At 30.4% G+C, this 18,665-nt stretch overlaps 1 protein-coding gene across 23 annotated transcripts in view; it reads right to left on the reverse strand.

Moving 5' to 3' along the window:
* Positions 1 to 258: 258 nt before the first annotated feature.
* LOC127072651 (regulating synaptic membrane exocytosis protein 2-like) overlaps positions 259 to 18,665 on the reverse strand; it is a 100,176-nt gene continuing 81,769 nt past the window's right edge. For 21 of the 23 annotated variants that reach the window (XM_051013199.1, XM_051013200.1, XM_051013207.1 and 18 more), the window contains 3 exons: positions 14,532 to 14,746; positions 13,863 to 14,002; positions 12,897 to 13,713 (listed from right to left, as the gene is read on the reverse strand). In XM_051013199.1, the coding sequence (XP_050869156.1) occupies positions 13,507 to 13,713; positions 13,863 to 14,002; positions 14,532 to 14,746 (562 nt within the window). In that variant the 3' untranslated portion in view covers positions 12,897 to 13,506. Of the gene's footprint in view, positions 10,604 to 12,896; positions 13,714 to 13,862; positions 14,003 to 14,531; positions 14,747 to 18,665 lie in introns of those variants that run through there. The other 2 variants (XM_051013206.1, XM_051013222.1) reach the window with 2 other exon arrangements.

The following is an 18,665-nucleotide window of genomic DNA, read 5'->3' on the forward strand; positions in this document are numbered from 1 at the left end:
ACCTTCCATCGATAACGTAGAAATCATCTCGTCGCAGATATATTTTAAAATCGATAATTGTAAACGAGCTTTTACATACTTCCTATCGTCAGATACTGTCAACGTTTTCACCTTCTTAACTTGAATTAATAACTTAATAATAAACTACTAATAAACTGTGTAAAATATAAAAATAAATAAAAACGAATTTATTTGATCCATTTTGATCAAAGGAAATTGGAAATACCGTTAATGATCTTGGTAGTCTTATAAATAGTAATTTTCTTTCAAATTAATTAATTTATTTCGTTAGAAATATTCGTGAACATGACAAACGGTGAAATTATGAATAATAGGGAAATAAAAAATACCATCTCGCTTTGTCTCTCTCTCTCTCTCTCTCTCTCTCTCTCTCTCTCTCTCTCGCTCTCGCTCTGTCTCTCTCTCTCTCTCTCTCTCGCTCTATCTCGAATCTTTCTTTCTTTCTCTTTTTCTCTCTTTCTTTCTCCTCTCTCTCCTCTTTTCTTTTTTTTTTCTTCTTCGAGGCGCCATTTTATCGGAGATATATTATATATTATTATTTTTTTTTTTTGGTTACTCGTGTTGTCGTCGCTTTTTTTCCCATTTTTTTTTCTTTTTTTTTTTTTTTTTTTTTCTTTTTTTTTCTTCTTAAATCGTCTCTCATATTACAAAAAAAGGTATGCGCTTGAAAATATATATATAACATGAAAGGTGAGACACCGATTGAAATGCAACGAGATCATTGAATCACTTTATTGTCACACGCCATGTCTGGCATCGAGGGTATCTTTTTTATCTGGTATATTATACTAGATACAGTCACTAACGCGTTTTATATTAATCGCTTCGTGCCATCCCACCGCGAACTCTCATCGAGCGACAACAGCGAAATATATTCTTTTTTCCTGTCTCTTATTTTTCTCGTGTTCAGGTGTGTGTACATGTGTATGTGTTTGTATATGTATATATATATATGTGTATGTATATGTGTATAAATATGTATGTATGTATATATGTATATATGTGTGTATTTACGTATATGCGTGTGTGTTCTTATTTCTTTCTTTCTTTCTTTCTTTCTTTCTTTTTTTTCATTTTTTTTTTTGCGACTTTTCACTTTTTTTTCCCCTATATATTTTTTGCCACGTACATACCACCACATCACTTCTCGCGAATATTGATTGATTGATTGATTGATTGATTGATTGATTGATTGATTTATTTATTTCTTTATTTCTTTATTTCTTTATTTATTTAGTTTTGTTTCTTTTTTCCTTTTTTTCGTTCTTTTTCTTGTTGTTGCTTTTGTTATTTTTGTTGTTGTTGTTGTGGTTGTTGTTGTTGTTGTGCTTGTTGCAGTTGTTGTTGTTGTTCTTGGTTCGTATCTGGCTTCTCTTAATGTTCCTCGCACACACGCACACGACGCGTATTATCATTCTCGGACCTCGGCACTTCGGACTGTCTTCTCATGTTTTCTTTTTCCTTTTTTATTTTTTTCCTCTTTTTTTTAACATTTTATTCTTTTTATTATTATTATTTATTATTATTTATTATTATTTGTTTTTATTATTATTATTATTATTATTATTGTTATCATTATTTTTATTAATATTATTAATAATATTATTATTATTATTATTATTATTATTATTATTAGTAGTAGTAGTAGTAGTAGTAGTAGTAGTAGTAGTAGTAGTAGTAGTAGTAGTAGTAGTAGTAGTAGTAGTATTAGTAGTAGTAGTAGTAATAATAGTATTATTATTATTATTATTTTCTTCCTTTCATTCTTTCTTCCTTTCTGTTTTTTTTTATATATCGTTTTCGTTTGTTTGTTCAATTTTTCTGTTTCTTTTCTCATTGATATCACTTTCATGTAAGTTCAAACGACGAATCGACGACGCTCGAAACATTATCGATTTGTTCGATTCAGTTTTAATTATGGTATAGATACATACATACGTCGAGGGATGAACAAGAGAAAGAGAAAAAGAAAAGGAAAAAGACAAGAACCAAAAAACAATGGGGCATCAGGAATTTCGGTCAATTTTCAATTCAATGGCGGATGAGTTCGTGAGAAAATTTTTTTTACTTGATAAATTTTACTTTTATCCAAGTTCTTAAAATCTTCTTTTTTTTCACGTTGAATAATACCCATCAATTATCTCTCTCTCTCTCTCTCTCTCTCTCTCTCTCTCTCTCTCTCTCTCTCTCTCTCTCTCTCTCTCTCTCTCTCTCTCTCTCTTTCCAGCTCGCGATCCATCGCAGAATTTTTTATGTTTCTTGTTTTTCTTTTATTTTGTTCTTTTTTTGTTTAGTTAGGAATAAAATCAAACAAAAAATAATCTATGGATTATTGATTACGATCTATGAATATTTTTCGACTGTTATTGTATGTATGTATGTATGCATCTTACGAGGCGTCGTTTAATCGTACTATTTGAATTATTTTTGTTCTTATCATTTGTATATTCGCGTCCATCGTTATCTTTCTTGTTAACATAAAAGATCATCCTGTACTTCCTTACAATCATTTTCTTTCTCTCCATCTTCCTTTCTCTTTTTCTCACATTTATACTCATATTCTTTCTCTCTCTCTCTCTCTCTCTCTCTCTCTCTCTCTCTCTCTCTCTCTCTCTCTCTCTCTCTCTCTCTCTCTCTCTTGCTCTCTCTCTCTCATCAAACACACCGATCTTCTTTATATTTTTTGCGTTCGATCATAGATCCTCGCGTTTCGATCGAATCAATAGTTATTCTTACAAATTCGTAAAGAAAATTTATTTATAACATTATATCGATTCCGTTTTACTTATTTATCTCTCAATTTTCTCTTTTATATTGAAATCGATGTAAGTACAAACTCGAGGATCGATTCGAAAATAAAAAAGAGGGAGAAAGGAAGAAAGAAAGCGAGAGAGAGAGAGAGAAAGAGAGACAGGAATGATTAAAGAAAATAAAAGAGAGTGATAGTTTAAAGAAAGTCGAATATATCGTCGAATTGAATTTTAAATATTATCTCGAAATTTTTTTATTTATAAATTATGTTACGTTATTTGTATCATGATCGACATAATTAATCGCACTTTTCCGAATTTTTTCGTTATTTTCTCTCTTTTTCTCTCTTTCTCTTTCCTCTTTTCTCTCTCTCTCTCTCTCTCTCTCTCTCTCTCTCTCTTTCTCTCTCTCTTACTCGCACATATACACGAACGTACAGACACACACACCAATCATTTAGACTTTCATAATATATCGCGATTAGAAATCTAAAACGGTTCGTAAACTTTGACTTAATATTTTTTACCCCGTTTTTCTTTGACTCTCAGGCATTTCATACGTGTCGTTGTTGTTGTTGTTGTTATTTCCTTTTTTTTTCCTTTTTCTTTTTTCTAATCTTTTATTTCTTTCTCTTTACTTCTTCATTTCTCGTTAGTTTGGTCTTGTTTTCTCTTTCTTTTTTTCTTTCCTTTTCTTTTAACCATTTCTATATTGTTCTTAATTTCCCTGAAATCTCCCCCATACTTCGAATATACCCCCTTCGATCAATTTTCTTTCACTTCGGTATTCATCTTTTCTCTCTCTCTCTCTCTCTCTCTCTCCCTCCCTCTCTCTCTCTCTCTCTCTCTTTTTCTCTTACATATCTTCGTTATGACTTTTAATCTTTTTATATCACCTGGTTCGGTTAAATTAATTATATAGTTAATTAAGTTTGTATAAGTACAAAGTTGTGAATATCGTTAATTTGTTCGTTTCTATCTCTCTTTTTCTATCTCTCTCTTTCTTTCTCTCTTTCTATTTCTCTTTTTATCTTTCTTTTCCTCTTTGTTCTTTTTATCTTTCGTCCCTTGTAAACTCTTTTACATTCACGTCACATTATAATCTTTATAATAGTCCTTTTTAATTTTATTTCAATGTATGTATCATGTTTCTGTATAATCCGTGATTGACTTCCTTTTCCTTCTCATTTTTTATTTTTATAAAAAAAAAAAGGAAAAAAGAAAGAAAAAATGGAACATAGACAAGAACTCTCTGTTTTCATTCTCCTATTTTATATTTCGTGATTCGTCCATGTTCATTCATCTTTTTTCTTTATTTCTTTTTCTGCTTTTTTTTTTTTTTTTTTTTAAGTATTTAATCGAATAATTTTTTCATCGCACTCGGAAAATCGCAAAATCGTTTTATTTTATATGTCAATAATAAATAATTTCAAAGATTTACAGATTTTCTTTCAGATATCTCCGTATGTTCGTCTTGATCAATGATTTCTTTTTTTCATTTTTTTTTTTTTTAGTTTTCTTTTTTACGTTTCACAAGATATCATTCTCTCTCTCTCTCTCTCTCTCTCTCTCTCTCTCTCTCTCTCTCTCTCTCTCTCTCTCTCTCTCTCTCTGTCCCTTTCTATCTATTTTATAATATCTTCGTTAATCTCACGAGTAAAAAAGCCTATCTTTATCACTATCTTTATCTCTTTTTCTCTTTCACTCTCTCTCTCTCTCTCTCTCTCTCTCTCTTCCTCTCTCTCCCTCTTTCTCCCTCTTTGCCGTATACATTTCTAAATGTTATTAAGCACATTATTGGATACGATAAAATGTCACACTTATCAATAAAATACACGAACCTTTTCCACTTTCCTTTCGTTGATTATCTCCCTCCTTCCATCCCTCCCACCCTCCCACCCTCTCACCATTCCTCCCTTTATCATTCACGAATATTATCAAATTATTGATGAACAAATTTTATTTATTTAACACCTACGTTATGCACCATATAGCCAAAAGAAGCCGCACAAAATAAAATGGACAAGCTTTTTTTCATGTTCTTTCTCTTTTACTGTTCTTCATTCCTTTTATATATACATATATATACATATATATTTATATATATATATAAAAGGATACATATATGTATTTATGTATATAATATATGTACTCTTTTCTCAGTTTTCTTTTTTTTTTTTTTTTTTAATATAACTATCCAAAAGCTCCATGATGGCGTAGCAAGACTCAATAGCTTCTCGAAGGCGATATGCAAGCTCTCTTTCGCTCATATATATATATATACACAAACAGGTAAAAAAACACGTATGTAACACACACATACACACACACACACATGCACGCGCGCGTTAAAGGATTCATTTCGTTAGACAACCACGGATGAGGACGACGACGACGACCACGACGACGACGACCACGACGACGACGACGACGACGGCGACGACGATAACGATGGCAACGACGACGACGACGACGACGACGACGATGACGACGACGACGACGATGACTTTCATCGCATCGGATGAAAAGAAAAACGAGGACGAAGTGCTGATTAGAAATCAACGATGATAACTTCAAAAGCGATAGCGATCTCTTTTCTCTCTCTCTCTCTCTCTCTCTCTCTCTCTCTCTCTCTCTCTTTCTCTCTCTGTATTCCATAGAAGAAAAATTTGTGGAAAAAGAAAAAAACAGAACGCGTTTTAAAAAAGCTAACCCGAACGTTTCTCTGTTTACAATTATATTATCGTATTAACAAAATACCTCAATACGATTTAGCTAGATTCGATTAGAATAAAAACGATGAAGTTACTTCTTGTCCTCTTATTTTTTGCCCGGTTGTCTTTAAGGATAATAAAAAAAGTAATACAAACGTACGCGTAAAATGCAAACGTAAGAATTAAAAAAAGAAATTAAAAAAAAAAAGAAAAAGATTTTATATCTCTTTCGAATTTTCTCTTTCACTCATTCTCCCTTTCTCTCTCTCTTTCTCTCTCTCTCTCTCTCTCTCTCTCTCTCTCTCTCTCTCTCTCTCTCTATCTATCTCTCATACAATTCTATTGATACGTATTACGTATGCATGCATGCATGTATGTATGAATGTACGTATATATGTATGTATGTATCAATGTATATACACATGCACACTATCATCTTTCTGTCCTTCTTTCTCTTTCTCTTCTTCCCTTTTGCACTTCCTCTTCCTTCTTCTTCTTTTCTTTATTTCCATTTCTTTATCATTCCTTCTTTCTTTATTCTTGTTTCTTTCTTTTTCATTTCTATTTTTCTTTCTTTTATGTTAGATATCTTTTTTAAGTTTTTCTACCCAAAAAGGGTCAAGGGTCGTAGGTCGGGGGTCCAGGGGGAGGCGGGGGGTGGAACAGGCCCGCTTTGTCGGCCAAGAACGAATAATGCGCGTCGATATTCGTGATAAACTGGCGAGCGACCGATAAAAAAAGTGTAAACTTATTCCTCGTATAGAGGGTTTAGTTAATTTATATGTTAGATATTATAGTAATTTTAAGTTAGGTAGTACGTGCGGAATCCGTTAAGAAGTTAATCATTATATATTTATTATTATAATTGTTTTCTTTTTTTTCTCTCTCTCACTCTCTCTCTCTCTCTCTCTCTCTCTCTCTTTGTCTTTTTTTTCTTTCGCTTTTTCTCCTTCTCCCTCTTCTTCATCTTCATCTTCGTTTCCATCTTTATCTTTATCTTTATCTTGTGCAAAAATTGCCCTACGTAAAACGATAAAGCACGATGATATTATTCATTCTCGCCATCTCTCTCTCTCTCTCTCTCTCTCTCTCTCTCTCATAATTATTTACTCTTTCTTTCTCTCTTTTTTTCACACACACGCACACATACTTTCATTCAATTTTGTTTCTCTCGTTTGTTTTCTCTCTATAAATATATACATATATATTATATGTGTGTATATATATATTCTTTCGCAAGTAGTTCGCATCATTAAAAAAAAAAGAAAAAAAGAAAGAAAAAAGAAAAGAAAGAAACAAGAAACTTGTAACCCTCTTGCAATGTTATATTATTAGCGTGATTCGTTCAATACGATCGATTCTCGAAACAAACGCGCACGCCACACATGAACGTAATTAATGTTATATATACATATATGATATATGTAGTGTGGTGCATGTCGGTAACGAGAGTTCGGTTACTTAAAACTATATATATTTCAATATATATATATATTTTTTTTTGCAGGTGCAAAAAAAGATCGAACACATAACACGATTAAATATTGAAAGTCGATTCTTTCCTTTTTATCATTTTTGTCTTTCATATTCTAGCTATCTCTCTCTCTCTCTCTGTTTTACAAACACACTTTCTTCTAATCGCTATCATCTCTTTCGCTCTCTTACATCCATCCACCCATACATACACACATACACACATTCACATACACACACAACACTTTCATTTCTTTCTTTCCCTCTCTCTCTCTCTCTCTCACTCTCTCTCCTTTGCAATAATAATTTGTCGAGTTAAGTCCCTTAAAGGTTCAGCGCTCTTCTCGTTTCCAATTTTTCTTTTTATTTGTATTTCTTTCTTTTTTTATTTATTTATTTCTTTTTCTCTTTCTTTTCATCTCTTTTCTTTTCTTTCTTTTTTTATCATATTTTATTATTTCTTTTTAGTTTTATTCCTTCTTCAAGAAAAGTTGACAAAATTATTCAGGGTTATAGCCCTAGAAGATACAGGTGAAACTTGCACGAATTTTTACATAGTCTTTGGCCAAACCTTGAAGGGTAACTTTCTCTCTCTCTTTCTTTTTCTTTTTTCTTTTCCTTTTTCTTTTCTTCGTTTGAAAAATTCGACGAAGGACTCTTACAAAAATCAAGCTCGATGAGAAGCTCGCGTTGATATTCGGCACACGCGAATGGGATAATAAAAAAGCGTTTTCTTCTTTCTCTCTCTCTCTCTCTCTTTCTCTCTCTACCTCTATCTTTCTCTTTATCTCTATCTCTTTCTCTTTCTCCCTCTCTCTCTCTTTTTCTCTTTATCTCTCTCCTTCTAATACCGTAACCAACAGAGACTTTAACTCTAACTCTCCTCCCCCGAAAGCTCCTATATCGTTTTTCGAACGACTCAAAAAAGATTTAACGATCGCTTCTTATCACCAAAGAAATAATTGAATTCCTTTTCTTTCTGTTTTTTTTGTTTCTTTTTTTTTATCTTTCTTTCAAATTTTCTCGAAATACATACATCTTCAACTACATGCACGTTCGTAAGGAATAGAATCAAAAATTGTGTTATCACGTGATGTGATCACGTACATACGTGTATAAATATATATATATATATATATATATATATATATATATATGTATATATATCTCTCTCGTTCTCTCTCTCTCTCTCTCTCTCTCTCTCTCTCTCTCTCTCTCTTGCTACCTACATGTATTTGTTTGTCTATCTGTGTATGTGTGTTCTTTCTTTCTTTCATGATATTTGTCTACGATTAGAATAATCGCTAAGTTTTATCAGAGTTGATTGTACGTCATAAAGTAAGTAAGTACATACGTGAGTAACCTTTTTTAAAAAATCGCATAGAATCGTATTTATCACGAGACGCGTTAGGCGCAACCGATTTACTCCAATCAAACCTCATGCTTCTTTTTCCATTTCTTTCATTCATATCCTTAATAATGAATTTATCGTAGAGAGCAAATAATTTTCTATCTTTAATGAGTGAAATATTAAACAAAGAAATACAGAACGCGCACGTGCGAATTTGATTGATTAAAAATTCTTTTTTACGATTAAAAAATTTTTTTTAGTTCTCTTTTTCATAAATGTTATATGTTGCACCTAGGGTCTCGAACATTATAAATACGGTCCTGAAATCGCACGATAGATTCGTAGATTCGTAATGTGGTCACTCAAGATTTATAAAAAAAGGAATAATCAGTTTTTGCGATCGGAAAATTTGTTAATAAGTCGATGGAAAAACGGGTGGAGGGGTGGCAGGGGTGAGCTGATGGATAGGGGAGGAGGGAGCTGTCGTTCGAAAGGCGAAAAAAGAAGACGAATGAGAAAGAAAGGAGACAAACGGAAAGAAGTGTGGTACACAATATACAATCATCGATAGCGAAGGCAACGATATTACATTCAAAACTTGCGTGCACGCGGTATCGCAAATGTATGTACGTATGTATGTATGTATGTTGTATGTACGTATGTATGTATGCATGTATTTTATATACATATACATATAGATAGATATATATATATATATGTATGTATATGTATGTGTATATTTCTATGTATATCATATGTATATTAATTATTACAGTATTTACAACAAATGACAATCGCAGGTATTTTTTTGTCCTTTTCTTTTCTTTTCTTTTTTTTCTTTTTTATTCTTGTTGCTTATTTGTTGTTGACGGTGACGTTAGTTGGACTAAAAAATCCGCGACAACAATTGTTTCTCTCTTTCTTTCTTTTCTTTTTTTTCTTAACCACCACTTACATGTCCCTTCTCTCAAACTCATTTACCCTTTCTTTTTTCCCCTCTCTTTTCTTTTCTTTTCTTTTCTCTTTTGTTTCCTTTTTTATTTCTTTTTTTTTTCCCCATTTATTCTTAATAGTCCATTGGTGCTGCTGTTACTGCTGCTGCTGCGAATCGTTCATCGGAAAAAAAAGATCGTTCACTCTTGCCTCTCTTCTTTGATAAATTGAAAGTGTCTCTAGGTATATGTATGCATGTATGTATACGTACGTATGTATGTATTTATATATATATATATTTATTTATATATATATATATTTATTTATTTATTTAATAATTTATTTATTTATTTATTTATTTGGTAATCTTTTTTGTGTTTAAAAACCTCTCACGCACACGCACGGCGTTGTTTAAAGATTATATATATATACAAATTGTAGCATTGAAACGTCTTTTTTGTCTCCTCATTATCTTCTTTCGCAGCATCTTCTTCTTCTTCTTCTTCATTTTCCTCTTCATTATCTTCGTCATCAGCAACTTCTTCACTTCCGCCTTATATATTAAATTTTTGCACAAACATCGTGTTTTTTTTTTAATATATATACGTGTGTGTATATGTATATATGTATATGTACGCATGTATATTATATATATATATATATATATATATATATATATATATATAAAATATGTTTATCATGACTCGCGAACGGTTCGCGATGATCTCGTCTCTTTCAAATCGTATCGTGTTTTAAACAGTCCATTTTTTTAATAACGTTTAAGTTTATTTAATTTTTTCTTGCTTTGCTTTCTTCCTTTCTTCCTCTTGTTCCGTCTTGGTTTTGGTTTGTTATTTTATTATTATTATTATTTTTATTATTATTATTATTATTATTATTATTATTATTATTATTATTATTCTTAGTTTTATTAATATTATTAATATTAATATTATTAATATTATTATTATTATTTATTTATTTTTTATTTATTTATTTATTTATTTTCGTTATTATCTTCGTCGTTTTATCATTATTATTATTATTTTTTTTTTCTTTTCCTTCTTTTTTTATCACACGACGATAAAATCTTATTTAGTTGCACGGAGGTACACTTCTTCTCACCTCGTATGTTTATCGACTTTCATTCTTTATTTTCAAGAAAAACTTGTTTTATCTTCTTCTTTTTCTTCTTATTCTTCTTCTTCTTCTTCTTCTTCTACTTCTTTTTATTCTTCATCATCTTCTTCTTTTTTCTCAGATTTTCTTCCATCATGGTCCATCGACGTCTAAGAAACGCGCCGATCTCTTTTCCTCCGTTTCACGTTCACTCGAAAGTCCATCGATTCGTAGTGATTTCACTGAAATTACAGGCACGAGAACGTGTTCATTACCAAATCGTTATTTGTTATTTACACTGTTTCTTTTTTTTTTTTTTTATAAAGAAGAAACGAAAGATCGTATTATTACAATAAAATTATTATATATTATGTGCATATATAACATATTATTTTATTTATATTATTTATTTCAAATATATCATAAATGTAAATATTATATAAATAATAAACATTATATCTAAATAGTAAATATAAATTTTGTTATTAAAGAATATTGTTTCTTTTCTCTTTTCTTTTTTCTTTTTTTTTTTCTATTACATACTATAAATATACGATCGTTCGAAACTTCTATACGATATTTTCGTATGATTTGGATAAAAAATAATAAGGAGACATTTACACATCTAAGGGACTCCGAATACGACTCAAAGACTTACCTCTTTTATCTTTTATCTACTTATCAGATTTTCTATTACACATCTAAAGGATGAACGAACGTTATACGAACTAATCAACGAATTTCTTTGTGAGTTTCATTTTTTTCTCTGATTTCTTTTCTTTCTTTTTTTCTATTTTTTTTTCTTTTTTTTTTTTTTTCTTAAGAAGCAAAGCCTCTAAAAAGAAAAAACTAATTACGAAGAGCGTCCAACGTTCGACGATGAATGTGTATTCGTTAACGATGGTATAATATTGTACGGATGTATGTATGTATATATGTATTTATGTACAATGAAAAGTTTGTTACTTTACGAGCAGGAATAAAACGAGGATGCACAATGAGATAGATAAAAGGAAGAAAATTAATAAAAGAAAAAATAGCAAAATAAATAAATAAGTAAATAAATTTAAAAAATAAATAAAAAGGAGAGAACTTTAGAAATTGAAAAAGAAACTTCGTTCGTTATTTACGACGAAGTTGGAGTTGTTTATGGGAATGCGATAATCAGAGCGGAAAAACTTTAAAAATTCTTGCATGGGATTAAAAAAGCGATGTCGGTAAGAGAGAGAGAGAGAGAGAGAGAGAGAGAGAGAGAAATATGCTTCCAGTGTAAAATTGAAAATAAACAAAAAATAAACAAAAAAAAATGAAACGGAGAAGGAGAAAAGAAAAATTCTTCTTGCAACAACAGACGATTATGAAAAGTCGATTTTACGCGGGTACTCTCATTTTGAATGACAAGAATAACAACAACAACAACAATAACAATCAATAATAACAACGGACGACTACGACGACGACCACGACGAAAACAAAAAAAAGAGAGAAAAAATATCCAAAAAAAATTCAACTTCGATATCGGAGAATAATTTTCTAATTTTCGTTCATAACGATTTAGCAATTGAATAATTTAATCCTTTTCTTTTCTTTTTTTTTTTTTTTTAGAATGACTGAAATAGTTATTATTTTACAATTTTCTTTTTTCTTTTTCTCTGAGATTAAATTCGAGGACTCTTTTTATTGCTCGATTTATTGCAGTGACAGATACATTAAAAAAAAAAAAATAAGAATAAAGAAAATAAAAAAAGGAAGAAAATTGTACAAAAAAAAAAAAAGAGAAAAAACAAAACTGAGATTTTGCTTTTTTCTTGAGCTAAGATTGGTACCCACGTGAAATCTGTGAACTAACTACGAAGAATTCCTTGATCTTATTGCATACCTACAACTATCTGCCGCACTCCGGAGGAGGGATACATGGCTGCTACATACTTCTACAACTAGTCTACATAAAGACTAGCGTGTCTCGTCTGATATGGCGTACATGATATGCGATGCGCTATAGTGGTGTTTTCTAGAAATACACAGCCTTACGCGCAGAGATCTTTTACCCTAATCATATTCGTAAACGCACCGGACTATACCTCACATTTTATAATACATTAGTTTCTCAATTAGAGACCAAAAATTAGAAATTTATTTTTTCTTCGATTTTTCTTTGAACAATTGAAAAGAAAAAGAATGTTGAAGAAATCTCAATGTGATAACGAAAAAGAAATATTTTGGTTTTTAAATTTTGCGAAAGAAGAAAATTCTTTCACGAAATTTCGCTCGAACTCGTCTCTTTTCTTTTTTTTTTTTTTGATTTTTGAGTTATTATAAGAAAAACGATAAAGTTCCAACCAAATTTGAAAAAAAATGATAACGAATCGAGCATGGTATTTAAATCCCATATTAACATACTATATATACGTATATATATTATTAACAGTAGTAATAATAATAAAATAATAATAATGATGCTAATAGTAATAATGATAATAATAATAATAATAATAAAAATAATAATAATAATAATAATAATAATAATCATCATCATCATCATTAACAAGTGACACTTTATTCTCGACAAAAAAGGTTGTTGTAATTTCTGATCAGGTAGATCATACGATTTAGTTCAAGAGCTGATAAACTTGTCCTTTCTATATGAAGCATATAAGCACAGACTACATATCGGATAAATACATAATGAATAACTCACGAGAGTTAACTTATCTTCGTAGGTTTAAGTATTTAGTTCACGTGAAATTACAATGAGACGAAAGCTAAAGCGATTCTCCGCGTATATAAATCTATTATTTAAGTAATTATTACAGAGACTTATTTCTTATAAAGTTCTAATCCCCATACGTTCGATTCCGTTCGTCTGCTCTCTCATCCTTTTTATCTATTCTCTTATTTTCTATTTTTTTTTCTTACTTCCTTTCTTTCCTTTCTTTTTTCTTTTTTTTCTTTTCTTTTCCTTTTTCTTTCTGGTTCTCCGAATTCCGTGTGTTCATTAAAAAGCGTGCGAAATAAATGTTTTGTTTTATAAATTTTGACTATGTGTATATATATATATATATATATATATATATATACATACATACATATATATATATGTATAAGCGTAACTAAAATTCGATCTTCTAATCGACAAACATCATTCTTAGATCTTACAGGATTCTAAGGACGTGGCTGAGGAGCGACGTGATAAAGCAAGGGTTGAAGGCCCACTGACCAGCAATGTGGCGTCAAACAGTTTGTACCATCCGAACACCATCTGATTCAGGTTCAGATCGTCCAATACGATCTGTGCGACGCCCATGAACACTTTTTTCCCTTCGAAACGGCCATAATCACCCCAAACTGTAACCTGAAATTAGAATGAAAGAAATGGAAAGAAATAAAGAAAGATAGGAAGAAATATAAATCGTTTATAATCGAATTCCGATACGTGTTATTTTCTCCTTTTCTTTTTATTCTTTCTTTCCTTCTTTTCTACATATTACCTGATATACTTACTTGCAATATACAGCCCCGGAAATTTTCTCTAAATGCCAACGATTCTTGATAAAAAGGATCTAACGTTTTTCGTGCCGTCGAGGTCTTCGCTTTTTCTATACATTTCTTTCCATTGACAAGATAAACCTTCACGTAAGGAGCTGGAATCGTTAGATTTCACGTTAAAAGTGTGCAATAACGAAATAAAAAGAACTTCGATTGATTCCAACTGATACGACAACTTCGATCGGGAATATTACTAAAGAAATTATAAAAAATTAGTATATACCAAAAAAAAAATCATTTCTTTCGAATGAATTTTATTCAAATAATGAAAACGATCTCAAATCGTCCAATCACTATCGAAAATAATTGCAAAATTAATGAAGTATATATATATATATAAAAGAACAAAAAATTATTTCGTTCGATTTCAGATGATAAAACAATTTCGATCGACAGATAACTGTTGAAAAAAAAATGACCAGAGAAGAATTAAAATCGAAAAAGCAGAAGAAAATACAAAGAAAAAGAAAAATCATCATGACTGATACTAATTGATAAAACGTATAAATATATATATATATATATATATATATATATATATCGACACATACACATACACGAAGACACAGACAAGTTTGTCAAATTGAAAAAATTTGTACAAAATATAAAATATAAAATTTTAACCTGGGATTCCTTTGCTTCCAAATTTCGTTTTAAGATCTTTGGCACGGATGATCTCTACTTCGAGATAGCCTTTCGTTTGGCTAAGTGATAACTGTATGGCACCGAGATAACCGGCACCTAATGCTTGTCTTCCAACTACTTGTGCAGGACCAAGATCCTCGATGAAGTCTCTCAGCTGCCCGGTCTCCCCTGCCATTCGCAGACTGGGCGACCAGCTGCGGTTTTCAAACAGACATTTTTACTAAACAAGCTTACCGATCTCTCCCAAGAATCGTTGTTAACTTCGTGGGTTTAGAAAAAAAAAAAAGAAAAAAAAAAAGAAAAGAAAAGGAAAAAGATCAAGAAACAGAAGGGAAAAAGAAAAAGGATTTTTCAAAGGGAAAGGGAAAACATAATTATTCGGGAAGAGTAAAAGTTGTTGGAGGTATCGTAGGAAACCTTTTTTTTGTTTTTCTTTTTTTTTGTCGTCCTCGATATCTCCTTGACTTTCTTTGAATTTTTTTTTATCACGTATGTATACATACATATATATATATATATATATATATATATATATATATATATGTATGTATATTTTTGTTTTTTCGATGATATTTACAATTTTTAAATATAATAATGATTTTCATTATTATTTTGAGAGATTAGTAGAAAGTCAAGAATATATACATCATGAGATTGATTCGTTTGAATTCAATGTTAGATACATACATACATACATACATACATACATATATACATATGTGTGTGTGTTTATTTGCGTATATATGCATTTAACGTCGAAACAGTGGGTGGAAAAAGGGAGGAAACGTGAGAAACGAACGAAAGTTTATCTCGCGGCGGGAGCGAGGGACGATTATTTAATATATAAATTTTTTTATTTAATATTTTTTTTCTCTGTTTTTTTTTTTTTCTTTTTTTCCTAAGCCTTCGACGAAAGTGCGTACTTTTTTACTTGCTTTCTTTCTTTTTTTAATCTATTCTTTTTTGTGAGAAAAAAAATAGAGAGAGAAAGAGAGAGAGAGAGAGAGAGATAGAGAGAGAAAGAGAGAGAGAGAGAGAGAGAGAGAGAGAGAGAGAAAAAGAGAGAGAAAAAGAAAGAGAGACAGATAGACAGGTGTATATATATATATATATAGAGAGAGAGAAAGAGAGAGTGAAAGAGGAAAACACACCTCACGCAGAGTCAAAAATTCACGCTGAAAGTGTTAGTGTTTTAATGTGTATACAATGAATAAATATATATATATATATATTAAGAGATGGAGATAGAGACAGAAAGACAGAGAGAGAGAGAGAGAGAGACAGAGAGAGATGTAAGAGTATATAATATGTACAGAGAGAACAAACGAGAGTGAGATAGAAAATTAATACATACTCAAAGCTATCGACTCATGCAATTCACTTAAACGCTTAAATTACCAAATGTGTTTTCATTTTGTTCATATATTTTCTCCTTGTTTTTTTTTTCTCTTAATCTCTACGACTGCGATCGTCAGACATGATTGATACAATAATTGACAATAAAAAAAAATGAATTTTATTATTTATGCGTTACTTATTATCCTTCTTTTATTTTATTAACTTTCAACAAGCTGATCGATCATAGTCGTTCTAAATTTATTTCTATGTTTCAACTACTCGAACATGCTACGCTAAAACGAATCAAAGATTGAAATCATTCGATATATACGTATGTATATCCACATATATATATATATATATATATATATATGCATATGTGCATGTATATTGAAATAAAATAAAAGATTGACTTACGTTCGATACGTAGATCCTGCCAGGCGAAATTAAATGCACGCTCTACGAATCTTTTTTTAAATGGGTGATAACATTTTTCAAACACACTATATATCCACATATATTCACGTTGATATCATTGCAAATAAAGATAAATCATTAGCAATCAGACATTTTGGAATTCTTAGGTATATGGAGTAGTTGTTACAGTATATGTATATTAATGTGACTTGAACGTGAAACGAGCAAGAAATCATACAATCATACAATCATACATACACACACACACACATACAATCACAATCACAATGATCGTTCTATTTCTTTTCTTTACGTATTTACGTAATTTGGACGAATATGAACGAATTTATATATTTTTTTCTTTTTTAAGAAATAAATTCTCTTGCTCGAGTTTCACGACAAGTATGTCGTATTAATCAAAAAAAAAAAGGGAACTCGTTGTTCGAGGAAAATAAAGAAAAAAGAAAAAGAACAAGAAAGAAAGGAATAAAAAAAAATAGAAAAGAAAAAAAAAACAATTCCTCGCAATTTTCCTCATCCACGTGGTTTCGTCGGATAAGTTACTGATAATACGACCATATATAATACTTAGGTATATACGTTTAGAGAGAGTGAGAGAGAAAGAGAGAGAGAGAGAGAGAGAGAGAGAGAGACAGACAGATATATGTATATATATGTGTATATACATATATATATATAAATAGATAAATAGATAGAGTAACAAGTATAAATACTCTTAATAAAGAAAACAGAATCATTCTCTTTCAGTTTGAAATTATTATTGTTTCACAGATTATCGTTGAATCGACGTAATCAGATGATGACAGATCCTCGTTAAAAATAATCGTACTTAGAAACCTTTTTATGTAAGAAAATTTCTTTCTTTTTCTTCTTTCTTCTATTTTCTTTTTTTTTTCTTTTGTTTCATGCATTTTCATCTGGATCGTCGATTCATCGTTCAAAGATACAAAATACACTTATCTAATCTACGAATAAGGTGCATCGCACAAAACAACGTCGAGAAACGATATATATATATATATTATAATAACAAAGTTATTATATATTTTTTCCAAATAAATATATATATATATGCGTGTGTTAAATACCGTACAAAGAATATGAGAGGATTATACACAAATTTTTCAAACGCAACGTATTAAGAATTCCGATAGAAGAGACATAAAAAAGAAAAACGAAGGAAAAAGAGAAAAGAAAAAAGTGATCATTAACTATTACGAACGATCTCGTCCACCACTTTCTGGTTGACGTAGAAAAATTATTCGTCGTCATTCTTGTTGTGTCATCATCGTCAGTCCGTAATCGTTCTCGTGAAAATGTTTCGGATGTTTCAGAGTACATGGACAAACATAATGTTGTATATATTTTTGTGAATAAAAGTGCGTGTTTTTTTTTCTTCTTTTTTTTTTATGTACAATCATATCATGTGCTTCGAAGAATTCGTCAATAATAATGCGATAACATGAGATATCACTTGCGGCAGCCAAGCAGATAAGCCAAGACAACAACATCGATCAAGGAATAATTATCGTATCCTTTTTATATATTTTATTATTAATATTATTATTTATTATTATAATCGTTGTTGTTATTATTGTTGTGATAGTTATGATTTTTTTAGTTTCTTTTGCTTTTTCAAGTATCGACCTATCGAGAGATTTTTCGAAGAGAGCGGACATCGATGTAAACGCGTATCACAAATTAAACAAAAGGCATTTAATATGGTATGTATAATCTTGAGAGAAGCATTATTAACAGTACACAGGAAATTGGAAATAAGACAAATTTTCAAGGCGACTTGTATATTGTACACTGTATAGTTTAGAAAAAAAAAGGAAAAGAGAGAAAGAAAGAGAAAGAGAGAGAGAGAGAGAGAGACAGAGAGAGAGAGAGAGAGGGACAGAGAGAGGGTTGAGAGAGAGAGAGAGAGATAAAGATATATATACTTTGATCCGTATTGTATCTTTTCTTTTTCTCTGTTGCATTTTTGTCTTCATCGTTGTTCTTAAAAAAAAAAATATATATATATTTTTTCTTGATTTCTTATCTTTTAACATAATCGTATGATTTTTATTAAGAAGGGACACATGACCCAAGCGAGCTAATAGTTACTGTCAAGAATTTATAAGAAAAAAGTAACATGATCTTTTTTTGTTAATCACATTGTCCTGTGACAAAGTAGAGAATAATGCGAAAGAAAATAAATAAATGCGAGAGAGAGATAATCCAGAGAATACGCGAGAGAGACAGATAGAAAGAAAGAGAAAAAGATATAGAGAGAGAAAGAGAGAGAGAGAGAGAGAGAGAATAAAAGAAACAGACATAATATAAAGGTAA

This window comes from Vespula vulgaris, chromosome 2, assembly GCF_905475345.1.
Source record: "Vespula vulgaris chromosome 2, iyVesVulg1.1, whole genome shotgun sequence".
In the NCBI taxonomy this organism is placed as follows: domain Eukaryota; kingdom Metazoa; phylum Arthropoda; class Insecta; order Hymenoptera; family Vespidae; genus Vespula; species Vespula vulgaris.